Source organism: Propithecus coquereli, unplaced genomic scaffold (genome assembly GCF_000956105.1).
Source record: "Propithecus coquereli isolate 6110/MARCELLA unplaced genomic scaffold, Pcoq_1.0 Scaffold104, whole genome shotgun sequence".
In the NCBI taxonomy this organism is placed as follows: Eukaryota; Metazoa; Chordata; class Mammalia; order Primates; family Indriidae; genus Propithecus; species Propithecus coquereli.
Genome location: NW_012134303.1, coordinates 8,475,647 through 8,490,036, shown reverse-complemented (window position 1 = coordinate 8,490,036; position 14,390 = coordinate 8,475,647). Strand labels below are relative to the sequence as shown.

Sequence of the window (14,390 nt, the reverse complement as noted above, 5' to 3'; positions counted from 1 at the left end):
CTATATATATATTTTTAGTTGTCCAGCTAATTTCTTTCTATTTTTAGTAGAGACAGGGTCTCACTCTTGCTCAGGCTGGTCTCAAACTCCTGACCTTGTGCGATCCACCCGCCTCGGTCTCCCAGAGTGCTAGGATCACAGGCGTGAGCCACCGCGCCGGGCCGCGACTTCCTGATTTAAACCAGGACTGCAACTCTAGCGGACCTGACCATACCTTGTATGACTTCTCTCTTGGCTTTAGTACGTTTCCAGACTCTCCTTTTCAATTGTTCTGACACGCTGTGTTACTTGCTCTCTCCCTGGTGAGAAGCTTTCCAACACAAGCTCCCCTTTACTTCCAGGACGCCCCCTCTTTGGAGCAGGAAGTGAGCGCCCATCACCCTCTGCTGCCATCTCATGGCTAGAATAAGCTATTGCATTAGACTTAATTCAGCGGCACTAGTCCTTTTACAGCCAGCCCATCACCACCAACACAGAATTATAACATCTGCCAGGAAACCCCATTTAGCTAATCCCGCTGCTGTATACACTTGCAAAGGAAAATTATATTTTTTTAAAAAAGATGTGTTCTAAAACAGTTTCCAGCATCTAGCCTCACCTTCCTCCACTTAGTTCAAACTTGTGAAATTTAGCTCTAGTTTGAAATTAGAGGCATGGTTTCCAGTTGACTTATGTTGTGAGTCAGCACCTACCTGTGTTGCCATTGATACTGGCAGCCCAGCTCAGGAACTAAATCTGCTAGCTAATTGCAACAACAGAGCCAGGTTAGTACGAAATGTCTCAGTAATCCCTAGGTAAGAACCTATCTCCTTTTTTTTCATAAAATTCACCATGAATTAGTGATCTGAGTACATAAATATCAAATTATGCTAGACAAGAGACTACATGTAAAGCATAGGGGCCTCTTCCAATCACAATCTGGACCTAAATGCCTTCCCCAAACTTATTTCTCGATCTCAAATGTCCGCTACAATGGTTACAACAACAACAACAAGCTGTACTGCTTAATGAAAACATGGCTCAGCAAGCTCACCTCAATGATGAGGGGAAGAAGGTATTTGAACATTTGTCCCTCTTCAGGAAATTTTGCATTGCCGATTTCCTTCTTGAGCATTTGCTCCTCTTTAGAGCCCAGCTTGATTGGCAACTACAAAACAAACAAAATTCATTTTATCTCGGGTCATTTCTGCAGGGTTGGCTTCTTGTATATACACTTTATGATCAGACTATTTTTTGAAGAACTGACATCTGATGCAATGAAAGTTGGACCCATTTAAACGTGCAGCCATTCACTGAGGGAGTAGGAGGCAGTTCTTGAAAGATCAGCACACTTTTCCAAACTACCCAGAAAGGCCCTTACCCCAGATCTTGCCACAGCCACTAACCGCTGTTTCTTCCTGATCCTCACCTTCTCCCCTGGGATGGGTAACGACTCATTCTCACCTTTCAAATTTTCTCCTCCTCCAAATGAACTAAAGGAAGAAGTGCTTACAGCTGTAAGTCTCCCAGCTTGAAGTCAACTGATTTCTTTTAGGAAACACACAAAGATAACTCATTGCCAATTCTGAGAATCACAGGCCTGTCTGCAGTACTTTACAAACCTCTAAATGTTAAACATGAGTCAAGGTGACCTTTCTTCCTGTCTCACCTATTGCACCTTTTGTACACACTCAACAATTTAAAATCATCTGAAAATAAGCAGTTATATGACTCAATGTGAGACTGACTTATTATCCTGATCTAATTTTTTTCTTGCTGACAGCCTCCATGGCAGGGAACAGGGTGAACTGAGCAGGCTAAGAAAGATTTTTCTCCTCTGACCATTGTCCATTCCCAATGGAACCACTGGAAGCTCACTGGTGTTTGCTTTTTTTCTCTGCCTCACAGCCTGGCCTACTTCTCAAGAGCCCACCCCTACTTTCCCTCATTTTCCATCACCTCCTCAGGGAGTGGGGACTCAATAACCAGAGAAGTCTATTCCTAGCTCACTATTCTTAAATGAGCACTTACTATAGTGTTTGACACTCAGTAGGCACTCAAATGTTAACTGTTGTTATTATTACTAATCTCTCTGAGCCTCAGTTTTCTCATCTGTAAAATGGGTATAAAAATAGTACCAGCCTCCTAGGTTTGTTAATATATTTGAAGTGCTTTTAAAAGTATCTAAAACACAGATAGTTCTGTGTATATTTTATCTGTGACTATTATGACTATTACTAGAGTAATGCCTTAAGGGCACACAGATTGCAAGGTGTGGAGAGGAGTTTGGAGGAAAAGAGTTCTGTGTGTTATGTGTTTGAAATGTGTTTTGAATAGCCAAGGGGAAATGCCCACTGGGCAGGTGAACATCCAAGTCTGAATTTTAGCAGGGAGGGAAAGAGGAGAATTTTATCACTTTAACAAATACAGTAAATGCCTGCAAAGCCCTCTGGGGTATGGAATAACACACACAGAAATGTTCCTCCCCCTCTGAGGCTTACTGTCTAATAAGAAGGCTGAATCATGGGTTCTACATAGAAGTAAGTATGACATAAGGCAGGCTCTGAGAGGTACCCCAAGGAAGAAGCAAAGCGGTCTGAGCTCAAGGAGGAGGGTGAGGTCATCTCTGGCTGGAGCAATCAGGAAGGCTTCCAGAAGGAAGTGACCTACTCTGATTTTATGATTCTCTGTAGCCTTTCCTTAGGACTTTAGTGCCTGATGATTTTTTTCATCTCTGAATGCCCTAAGTTCCCAAAGTATGGTGCCTCAGGACAAAGTAGTGACCTTTTCCTAAAACTAAATGGATCCAGATTGAACTACTGCCTTTTATTCTTCCATTCTTGTATAAAATGGTGGTAACAGGAGATCAAAGGGACATGGGCTTTTTTCATATCCTTACTTGGCAAAATAATCTCCCCAGATTTGGAGGGAAATGGCCTTAACTGGTCTGTGAGTGCCAACCATCTGGGAACCTGATACGTTTACCATCTGTACCGCTTATGCAGGCATCTGAACACAAAGATTATTGTCCTATTACTTGTTTCACATGACTTAGACTGGTCTTCCTTCCAAGGAGATCCCACAGGCCAGAATCACTGGTGGTCTCTCTTGTGACCTTCCCCAACATGCAACACAGACCTGGGCACCAAGCAGGTACTCCAAAATGCTTGTTTAAAGGCCTAAATTGAATAATGTTGATCTTGCATTTTCCTTGATGTGAGCAAATCAAATTCTGTCTGCCTTGGGTTGAGCATGTGAATTGGGCATTAAAGCTGACTGATTATTTAGACAGCTATAGGAACAAAAGTCACATATAATAGACTGGTGAGGCTGGGCTTGGTGGCTCACGCCTATAATCCTAGCACTCTGGGAGGCCAAAGTGGGAGGATCACTTGAGGTCAGGAGTTCGAGACCAGACCCCATCTCTACTAAAGATAGAAAAAATTAGCTGGGCAACTAAAAATAGAAAAAGAAAAATTAGCCGGACATGGTGGTGCATGCCTGTAGTCCCAGCTACTCGGGAGGCTGAGGCAGGAGGATTGCTTGAGCCCAGGAGTTTGAGGTTGCTGTGAGCTAGGCTGACGCCACGGCACTCTAGCCCGGGCAACAGAGCAAGACCCTGTGTCAAAAAAAAAAAAAAAATAGTAGACTCGTGAGGGGATAGGGAGGTAAATCTCTTCACTGAATGAATGAAGTCAGAACTCTGCTGAGGTAAAATCAAAACTATTTTGTTAGTTTTCTGGGAGAGGAGTGGGCTCTTTCCAGTAGAACCTGACATTATTCCTATCAAGAATTATTCATAGGAAGGGCAAAGAGCTATCAAGCCATTGAAAACACACCTTTATGTCAAAGGAAAGAAAGAAAGGCAGGGCTTTTCTAAAAGTCGTATGTAGTAAGGAAAAAATACAATACTGTTCAGCCCTTGTCTGGGAGTATTGGAGAACTGAAGCATTGCAGTGGAAAAAACCCCAACAACTGCAGTGAGGGCCCTAGCACATTTGAGAAAAAAAGATTTGGACAGATTGAGAAGATGGGTTCCATATAGATCTGGCCTGGGACTGAATCAAGGAGCTAAGATTTTTTCAGTACATCCCTCAAGTCCTTAGCTATACCTTGCTCTTCCCACCTTTCCTAGCTGCCACTCAGAAGGCTAGAACGAGGGCGGGGCCCATTGCTTCTGGGCTTTGGTGGCAGGCAGGTCCCTTAACTGGATAATATGATATACTTAGTCTAAACTGGTAAGGGTAGTTAATAGTTCATGTATTACTACTTCCTGCAAACATGAATATAACTTCAATGCCTTAACCCAAAGCAGTAAATGATGTGGGCATTTCAGTCACCATGGCAAGGCCAATGGGAACATACTGGAAAATTCAGCTTTCTGCATGCCTCAGATCATACCAAACATGGATTGTCAGAGAATGCAATGTTTAAGAGCTTGGTCTATAGAATCATCCAAGCTAGGGCTCCAGTCCTGCCTCCACCACTTACCAAGAAATGTGACACAGCATCTGTAAAATGGGTATAATAATAATATCTGCCTTTAGAGTTGCTGTGAGATGATTGATGCATATGAAAATCCAGTACAGTGTCTGGCACATTATAAGAGCTCAATATATGATAGTTAATCTGCCTATGTTAGGAGTAGTTCCTAATCACAACTGCCAGGAGACTTGTCTTAGCTACCAGACTTCACTTCTTTCACACACCAAGGAAAGAAGACGTTGGAAAGAGAGTGTTATAAGTGCACATATAAGAATAACATCTATTGGATGTCAGGCAGGGGGGAGGGGGGACAGGTATATGCATACACAAAGAGTGCGATGCGCACCACCCGGGGGATGGACATGCTTGAAGCTCGGACTTGGGTGGGGGGCAAGGGCAACATACATAACCTAAACATCTGTACCCCCATAATATGCTGAAATTAAAAAAAAGAGAGAGAGTGTTCCACCAAGGTTCATCCAGCACAAATCTATTTACTTAATCACCCATTCAACGAATATTTATTCAGCATCTACCTTGCACCGGGCATTTTGCAAAATGTTGGGAATATAATGGAGAATAAGACAAGTTCCCAGTCCTTGAGCAACATCCAGTCTTCTGGCTTTTAAGAAGCTCCTGTATTCCTCAAACATTGTTGTTGTTTGTTTTAAAGTCCCTGAGGGGGGTAATAGGGCAAGGACTCTATCATTCACACTAACCCACACACAAATAGAACATCACTTCCCATGAAAAGTTAAAAAGTTATGAGGGGAAGCACTTTCAGAATGGCAAAGTCAGAACTTCTGAAAATCCACTCTTCCAAAAAAGCAATAAGACATTGGAAAAGTTTTCAGAATCAACTTTTTCACAACTGTGGAAATTAACCAAAAGTTTACAACAAACAGAGGAGCATTTATTGAAGTAAAACAGCTGAATTTCAGTAAGAACAGCAAGTTTTCTGGTAATTAACTTGCTCTATTTCCATTTTCCTTTACCCAGCTCCACAGTAGCATTGAAAACCAACGGCCTTAGAATCACAGTACCTGTAAAAAGCAGCAGCCTGGCACCCACTGAAGGGGAACAGACTGGGTTTGCAGCACCCCAAAAATACCCATTCCCAGAGAATTGTCACCATATGACATGTCAGGCAACTCTAAAAAAGCCCCATTCACAGGGCTTGTCTCTACGTGATCTGAATCAGTCAGTTCCAATAGCCCTTTTCCAGGGGCGTTTGTTGAAAAAGATCAGCAACAGTTGTTTAACATCAAGGCTGCCTGAGGCAATGTATGGGGGCAAACAATAGGCTAAACAGAAGCAATCTGAACCATCGACATATAAAAAGAACCAGACACCATAACTCAATGAAATTTATCCCAGGAATGTGAAGGTGATTCAGCATAACACAATCAATCAATGTAATATTTTACATTAATTGAAAGAAGAGAAAAAAACCCGCATCCTATCAGTTCAGTTGATACAAAAAAGCATCTGACAAAAATCCAACAAGCTTTCGTGATAAAAACACTCAGAAAACTGGGAATTAAAGAGAACTTCCTCAACCTGATAAAGGTCATCTATGAAAAACCCATAGCTAACATCACACTTAATAGAGAAGTACTGATAGCTTTTCCCCTAAGATCAGGAACAAGACAGGGATGTCCACTCTCACCACTTGTATCCATCATTGTACTGGAGATCCTACCAGGTCAGTTAGGTAAGAAAAAGAAATAATAGGCCTCCAGTTTGGAAAGGAAGAATTTAAACTATCTCTATTCACTGACGACATCATCTTATACAGAGAAAATCCTAAGGAATCAAGAAAAAAACTATTAGGGCTAATAAATATACAAAGTCAATTGTGTTTAGTTAAATAACAATTACAGAAGGCCATTGCTTTGCACTGAGCTCCTGTACAGACCAGAGCTCCCCAACAGACCAGACCAAACCAGAATGGGGTCACGCTAAATGCCACATAATTAAACTGAAACTTTTAAGAAAGCATATAGATCGCAAAACAGACCAGTTTTTCCTGAAAATAAGAGATTCCAGCCTACCTGAGTACGCATAATAAGGAAGATGACTCTGCTTTAATCTTAACCCAAAAAAGTAAGATGAAGTAACCTAATACTAACCAATCAGCTTTTTTCCTATTGTTTTGTTTCCTTGTTCCCACCTTAGGAAACCCACTGTTCTGCAATTGCCCAATGGGAGCTCTCATTCTACTTTGTAGAATGGAGGCTGCCCCAATTCATGAATCCTGAATAAGAGCCAATTAGATCTATAACCGAATTTGCTGTAATTTTGTCTTTTAGCAGTTTCTATACACTAGCAATGAAAAATCCAAAAATGAAATTAAGAAAATATTTCTTTTTTTTTGTTTTTTGAGACAGAGTCTCACTCTATTGCCTGGGCTAGAGTGCCATGGCGTCAGCCTAGCTCACAGCAACCTCAAACTCCTGGGCTCAAGCGATCCTTCTGTGTCAGCCTCCCGAGTAGCTGGGACTACAGGCATGCGCCACCATGCCCAGCTAATTTTTTTTATATATTTTTAGTTGTCTGATTAATTTCTTTCTATTTTTGGTAGAGACGGGGGTCTCACTCTTGCTCAGGCTGGTCTCAAACTCCTGACCTTGAACGATCCTCCTGCCTCAGCCTCCCAGAGTGCTAGGATTATAGGCGTGAGCCACCGCGCCCACCCAAGAAAATATTTCAATTTACAATAGCATCCAAACAAATGAAATGCTAAGGAATAAATTTAACAAAGGAGGTGTAAGACTCGTGCACTGAAAAAACTACAAAACATTGTTCAAAGAAACTAAAGAAGATCTAAATAAATGGAAAGACAGGCCTTGTTCATGAATTAGAAGACTTAATATTGTTAAAATGGCAACATTCCCCCAATTATTCTACAAATTCAATGAAATCCTTATCAAAGCCCCAGGGTTCTTTTTTACATAAATTGATAAACTAATTGTAAAATTCATATGAAAATGCAATGGAGGCAGGATAGCCAAACCTATTTTGAAAAAGAAGAACAAATTTGAAAGACTTACGGTTCCTGATTTCAAAACTCACTACAAAACTACTATAATCAAGACAGTGTGGTACTGCCATAAAAAGAGACATTGATAAATGGAATAGAATTCAGAGTCCAGGCTGGGCCTTGTGGCTCATGCCTGTAATCCCACCACTTTGGGAGGCAAAGACAGGAGGATCACCAGGAGTTCGAGACCAGACTGGGCAGCATAGCAAGATTCCCGTCTCTACAAAAAAATTTTAAAAATTAGTTGGGGCATGTGCTGCAGTCCTAGCTACTTAGGAGGCTGAGGCAGGAGGATCACTTGAGCCCAGGAGTTTGAGGTTATAACGAGCCATGATCATGCTGCTGCACTCCAGCCTGAGCCACAGAGTGAGACCCTATCTCTAAAAAATGAAAATGAAAAAATTAAGAGTTCAGAAATAAACTCTTACATTTACGGTTAATTGATTTTCAAAACAAGAATACCAAAACAATTTTAATTGGAAAATAGCCTTTTCAAAAAATATTTGCTAGGACAAGTACATATCCACATGCAAATGAATGAAATTGGACCCCTATCTCACACAATATGCAAAAATTAATCCAAAATGAATCAATGACCTGAGCATAAGAGCTAAAGCTATCAAACTCCGAGAAGAAAACATAGGTGTAAATCTTTGTGACCTTAGATTGGGCAATGGTTTTTTAGATAGGACAATAGCACAAGAAACAACAATAAAAACATAAATTGGACTTCATCAAAATTAAAAACTACTGATCTAGGCTCTGTACAGTTTGGCTTTTAGTGCAATCAGGCATCCAGCGCACGCACACTCTGCAGTTTTTCCTACAATTCCTCTTTCTGAGGCATTCTTAGAATCAACAAGAAATTGATTAAATAAACTATCAGATTTGAACTTTAATATACAAGCAGGAATCGATTGTGGTTTCAAAGCTCACAGATGTTTTTAGGTTAGATACTACATAATGGCTTAATAAAAATTTCCTTTATCATATTCTAATTACAGCTTGTTCTGCCAGAATCCACACCACCTTACACTACTTGTGTCAGATATAAAAGCAGAAGATAAAATCCTGTCCTACTTTAAAATTGCCCATCTTGAGCCAAATCGAAAATCAGAGCAGAGGCATTAAAGATAAAGGTTGGATGGTATTTCCACTATTGCAAGAAACTTCACTTTTGCATTTCTGCCTTAGAGGAAGGTGATTTCTGAGGCTGCAGTCCTTGGAGATACACAAGGGGACATCCCAGGAGGTCATAAAGACCATTGCTGAGGGCTTCAAATATCCTTTTGGTTCTGGCAGCAAGGAGTAATACCATAGAACAGGGCAATCCGCTGCCTATTTTTTTGTAAATAAAGTTTTCTTGGCACGTAGCCAAGCCCATCCATGTGCATATTGTTTATGGCTGAGTTTGCACTGCAACAGCTGAGTTGACTAGTTGCAACAGCAACGGTATGGCCTGCAAAGCCTAAAATACTTACTCTCTGGCCCTTTACAGAAAAAGATTGCTGACCCCTGCTGAATAACATCAGTACATCAATCCACATATCTCCATTTAAATGTACCACAGACAAATCTAATTCAATAGATCTAAAAATGCATGACCCTCCATAAACCTATCCTCTCTCATTAATGGCACTATTATCACCAATTCACCTGAATTAGAAGCCTCCGTCCCCTTTCCCTTCACACCCCATCTATTACTATACTCCGCATCCATCACCACATCCTGCCAATTCTACCCCTCACTGCATTTCAACTCTGACCGTGTCTCTCCATTTTCACCTCCATTTCCTTAGTCTAAGTCACTGTCATTTTGTTCAAGATTGACAACAGCTTTCTAACTGATCGTTCTGCTTCTAGTTTTGCCCATCCTCTGCCCTCGATCCATCTTCCACTCAATAACCAGAAGGATCTTTCTAACATCTCAATCTAATTCTGTCCCATGCATAATAATATATGCAGCGAAGATTTAATATGCCCTTACTATGTGCGAGGCATAGTTCTAAGCGCTACATATGTAGTAAACTGATTTTAATCCTCACACCAACCCTATAAGGTAGATGTTAACATCCGCATTCTTTAGATAAAGGCAATGAAGAACGGAGAAGTAAAGTAACTTGTTCAGTTACACAGCTAGTAAGTGACAAAGCCGAGAGTTGAGCCAATGTTAGCTAGCCTCAGAATCTACAGTGGTAACCACTCTGTTCTACTGCTCTACACATACACACACACACTCACACTCACTTACACACAAACACACTCACACACAAAAAGATACTGCTCATGGCTTCCCATCGCTCTGAAAATGAGTCCGTACTATTTATAGTGCCTAAAGACGATCATTTTGTTCTACGCTAACCGCTGCTTACCTCTCCGGCCTGGTCTGTTGCCATTCTCAGCCCTGAAGTTCAAGCTGCAGCCACCTTAGACTGCTCTAGTTCCCCACGCAAGGCATGTTCTTTTTGACCTCTGTGCCTGTAGTCATGTTATCCCCTCTGCTTTGGCGCCTTCTCCTTCCCTGCACCTAGCCAACTGCTGCACGTCTTTTAATGTTCCACTCAGGTATCGCCTCCTCCAGGAAGCCTTCGCTGAGAAGTCCAGATTTGCCCCTCCTTTATGTTTGCATTATGCCTTGTTCATATCTTTTTCACTGCCCTGTACTATTCAGTGGTATAAAGATCTTTTTATACATTTGACTCCCTTGCTAGACCGTGAGATCCCAGTGGTTTTTCCACTGCATCCAAAAGTCTTGCTTTACTTTTAATTTTTCTATCACCATCGAATTGGTACTAATTGATCAACACTTATGTCCACATATAGTAGTAACATTCGTCGGGTGTCAGGCAGGTGGGAGGGCGAGGAGGGGATGGGTACATTCACACCTAATGGGTGCGGTGCGCACCATCTGGGGGATGGACACGTTGTAGCTCTGACTTGGGTGGGGCAAAGGCAATATATGTAACCTAAACATTTGTACCCCCATAATTTGCTGAAATAAAACATTAAAAATTTGAAAAAAAATTAAAAAAACATATTTTACACCTTAACTATATACAATAAAGTTTTTAAAAAAAATAATAAACTTTTCTGTATTTTCTTGGACTTTATGCCTTTGGCATAAGCTGTAATGGCAAGAAGAGTGGAAAGGGACTACAGGATTTTGTCTTTTTGTCTATGAATGTGTGGAAAGGAAATAGGAGGACATAAATGGGGATCGTGAACATCTTTGGAGGAAATGAAATCACAGGATGAAAACATTTTAGAGCTTATTTTTGGTAGTTTTGGAATAGTAAACTGCTTTAGGATAGGCTAGATCCCAAAATATATAATGGCTCAAACACGATAGAACTTTCTCAGTCATGTACTCTTGTATTCTTGGTCAGCAGGATAGTTTTCTTCACATGGTTAATTGAGGGACATGGTCACCCTGGGTTATTAAATTCCAGTCAGCCTGAAAAGGGAAAGAACATGGAGGAGCACACATGGGAGACCTCTATAGACCAGGCCTATAAAAACACATGTTTTTTTGTTTGTTTGTTTGTTTTTGTTTTTGTTTTTTTTTTTGAGACAGCATCTCACTCTGTTGCCTGGGCTAGGGTACCTTGGCAGCAGCCTAGCTCACTGTAACCTCAAACTCCTGGGCTCAGGCGATCCTCCTGCCTCAGCCTCCCAAGTAGCTCAGACTACAGGCCCGGCTCCACCGTATCCAGCTAATTTTTTCTATTTTTTAGTAGAGATGGGGTCTTGCTCTTGCTCAGGCTGGTCTTGAACTTCTGACCTCAAGCGATCCTTCCGCCTCTGCCTCCCACAGTGCTAGGATTACAGGCGTCAGCCACCTCCCACACATCATTTTTCTTCACATTCCATCAGTGAGAACTTAGTCACGTAGCCACACCTCACTGCAAAGGAGACTGGGAGATGTAGTCCATCTGTGTGCCCAAAGAGGAGAAGAGTAATTGTTACGGGAAACTAGTGACCTTCACAGGTATATTAACAGTAAAGTTGGGCTAGTTTACCTTGGGCATTGCGTAAATGATGGAAGAGGTTTATTTCCTTTGTACTAGTAAGCTGTATGGTGCTGCTCTATTTAACCTGTCCCATGGGAAGCTGGGGTAGGGAAATGTGGGCAGTATTTAAAATCATGGTTGACAATTAAGCTCCCTATTGAGTCACTTACTAGGAAGTAACAGCTGGAGGGTGACTTGCAATGCTGATGATTCCTTAACTATTAATCACTAACGCTTTGTAGATTGCCTTTAAGTAAATCCCATCTGGGTTGGTATACAATATTGTAATGTTGGCCCCCCAAGATTTTTTCCTTTTTTGCATGTCTAGACTAGAGAGGGTGTTAAATAGATGACAAAGTAGCAACCTGATTCATTACAGGCTAATCAAGAGGTACTGAAAACAAAAGAGGGAAAAAAGACAAAATCAAAAAGGGGACTTATTTCCATTTCAAACCATAGCCACAGGCATGGGGCTTATTCCCTGCCAGTTTGTGTTTGCCCAAACAGAGTGCACAATGATGATGACCTCACATAGTCTAAGGGAGTGAGTAGATGTACATCAATTTGAAATGAAATATCCCCATGATTTTCTGCTAAGAGGCATGTAAATTCCCAGGAGAATTTGTAAAACAGCTGCCCAGGCTCTATGCCCCCACTCCCCACCCCGAGAGTCTCATTTAGTCAGTCTGTGGTGGGACCTGGGGTTCTGAACTTTTTAATGTTCCCTGGATGATTCTGATGTAGAGCCAGGTTTGGGGATTCACTGCTCTAACAGGATGGGAGGGGGAAGAAGGCATACCAGGGCACAAACTGAACAGAGTGATTGTTGTTAATATACGAAAATAATGATGAAACCTAAAAAAAAAATCTAGTCTCATAGCTTGACAAGTAGCACTGTCTCTGGGGTTAGATTCATTCATGGGGCCGGGCGCTGTGGCTCACACGTGTAATCCTAGCACTCTGGGAGGCCGAGGCAGGAGGATCGCTTGAGATCAGGAGTTCAAGACCAGCCTGAGCAAGAGTGAGACCCCATCTCTACTAATGTTAGAACCGGTTCCCCTCAGCTCCAGGAACAGAGAGGCGGAGTCACCGAGGCTGTAAATGGCAAAGGAGTTTATTGGCTAGCTCGAGCTAGGGTCCAAGTCCCAGAGCACCAACGCAGTGGCCTCCTCTATGAACCAGGACCCTGCCCTGGGGTAAAAGTGAAGCTTTTATACTTCCTTTTGCACACAACACACCGGTGGCACACGACACGCAGGTTCCGCATGACACGCTGGGCACACCATCCCCCCTCCCCCCTTAGTCCATTGGTTCCTTTGAAAGTGGCTGATTGTTTTGACCCCTGATTGGTTGGCTCCAAGCCTCGGGATTTTCAACTTTCGCGCCAGCGCCAGTTTTGGTCCGCGTTTTGGTTTCGGGGAAACTGAAATTTAGGCCTACTCTAGGAAGTTCGGCCTGTCATGGAGTCACTCCTGCCCTGTTTTTCATTCTGATTAGCTATATTTGACTAACAACTAAAAGCAAGCGCGGTTACAGAAGCAAACGGCATTACTTAGAATCAAAGAGAACACATTTTTCTAATCTAAAACGGTTTCTGTTCCACACAAAACAAAGTACATTCTCCTACTATCAATTTCTGCCTTTCACTAAAAATAGAAAAAACTAGCTGGCCATGGTGGTGTGCTCCTGTAATCCCAGCTACTTGGGAGGCTGAGGCAGGAGGATCGCTTGAGGCCAGGAGTTTGAGGTTGCTGTGAGCTAGGCTGATGACACAGCACTCTAGCCCAGGCAACAGAGTGAGACTCTGTCTCAAAACAAAAAAAAAAAATACATTCATGGGAGCCTGGAAAACAGGCCTCTTCTGGGGACTGACCATACAGCCCCTTGCCAGAGCTAACTGTAAGCTAGAAGAGGTATTATGAAGATAGACTTCCTCCTGGACATTCCACATGCCTAACTTGTTCTCTTCTTTTCCCAGTTTGTTGCTCAGCCCAACTGCCAACAGTTGCTTGCCACCCTGTGGTACGATGGCTTCCCTGGATGGCGGCGGAAACACTGGGTAGTCAAGCTTCTGACCTGCATGACCATTGGATTCCTGTTTCCCATGCTGTCTATAGCCTATCTGATCTCACCAAGGAGCAACCTTGGGCTATTCATCAAGAAGCCCTTTATCAAGTTTATCTGCCACACAGCATCCTATTTGACCTTCCTCTTCATGCTTCTCCTGGCTTCTCAGCACATTGTCAGGACAGACCTCCATGTACAGGGGCCTCCCCCAACTGTCGTGGAATGGATGATACTGCCTTGGGTTCTAGGTGAGTCGAAGGAACCAGGAGCTATGGCCAGACTGCCTGCTGGTCCTGTCTAAAGAAACTACTAGAACAGGCAATCAAACTGGCTCTGAACTAGGGCACCTCCCCACTATGCAGTGGGGTAGTCCTTTGTTGGAAGTCTGAGAAATGTGGTCCCTTCCTTCCCAGGCCCTGGTCACTCAATAATGCATGGTCCATAGTGAGATTCGCAGTATACCCAGGGCTCGCTTCTGCTAACCTAACATCTTGAAGGACAGAGAAGCTGTGGGTCAATTGGGTTAGAGGGAAAGCCAAGTATCAGTCAGAATGGGCCTCAAGGAAGCTAGGTAGAGCAAACACTGATCAGTTTATTCAAAATCGTCTTTCCCATAACCAAGGGGCACGTGGATATGCTGCTCTCTCATGGATACTTCACACGATCCCAGTACTTTCTCAAGGTTCACATCCTATTTGGACACTGACTCCATAATCAGGGGGGAAACCTGGGAAATTCACACACATCGTGGTAAAAGTAGCCCTACCAGTAGTCTTCAGGCATAATTAGGTTGTGTTGAACCCTCC

General features: G+C 42.5%; 1 protein-coding gene across 2 annotated transcripts in view; it reads left to right on the top strand.

Annotated features, from left to right (window-relative positions):
- Positions 1 to 14,390, top strand: part of TRPC5 (transient receptor potential cation channel, subfamily C, member 5) — a 296,609-nt gene that overhangs the window by 205,198 nt on the left and 77,021 nt on the right. For both annotated transcript variants that reach the window (XM_012644764.1, XM_012644773.1), the window contains one exon: positions 13,496 to 13,832. In XM_012644764.1, the coding sequence (XP_012500218.1) occupies positions 13,496 to 13,832 (337 nt within the window). The remainder of the gene's footprint in view (positions 1 to 13,495; positions 13,833 to 14,390) is intronic.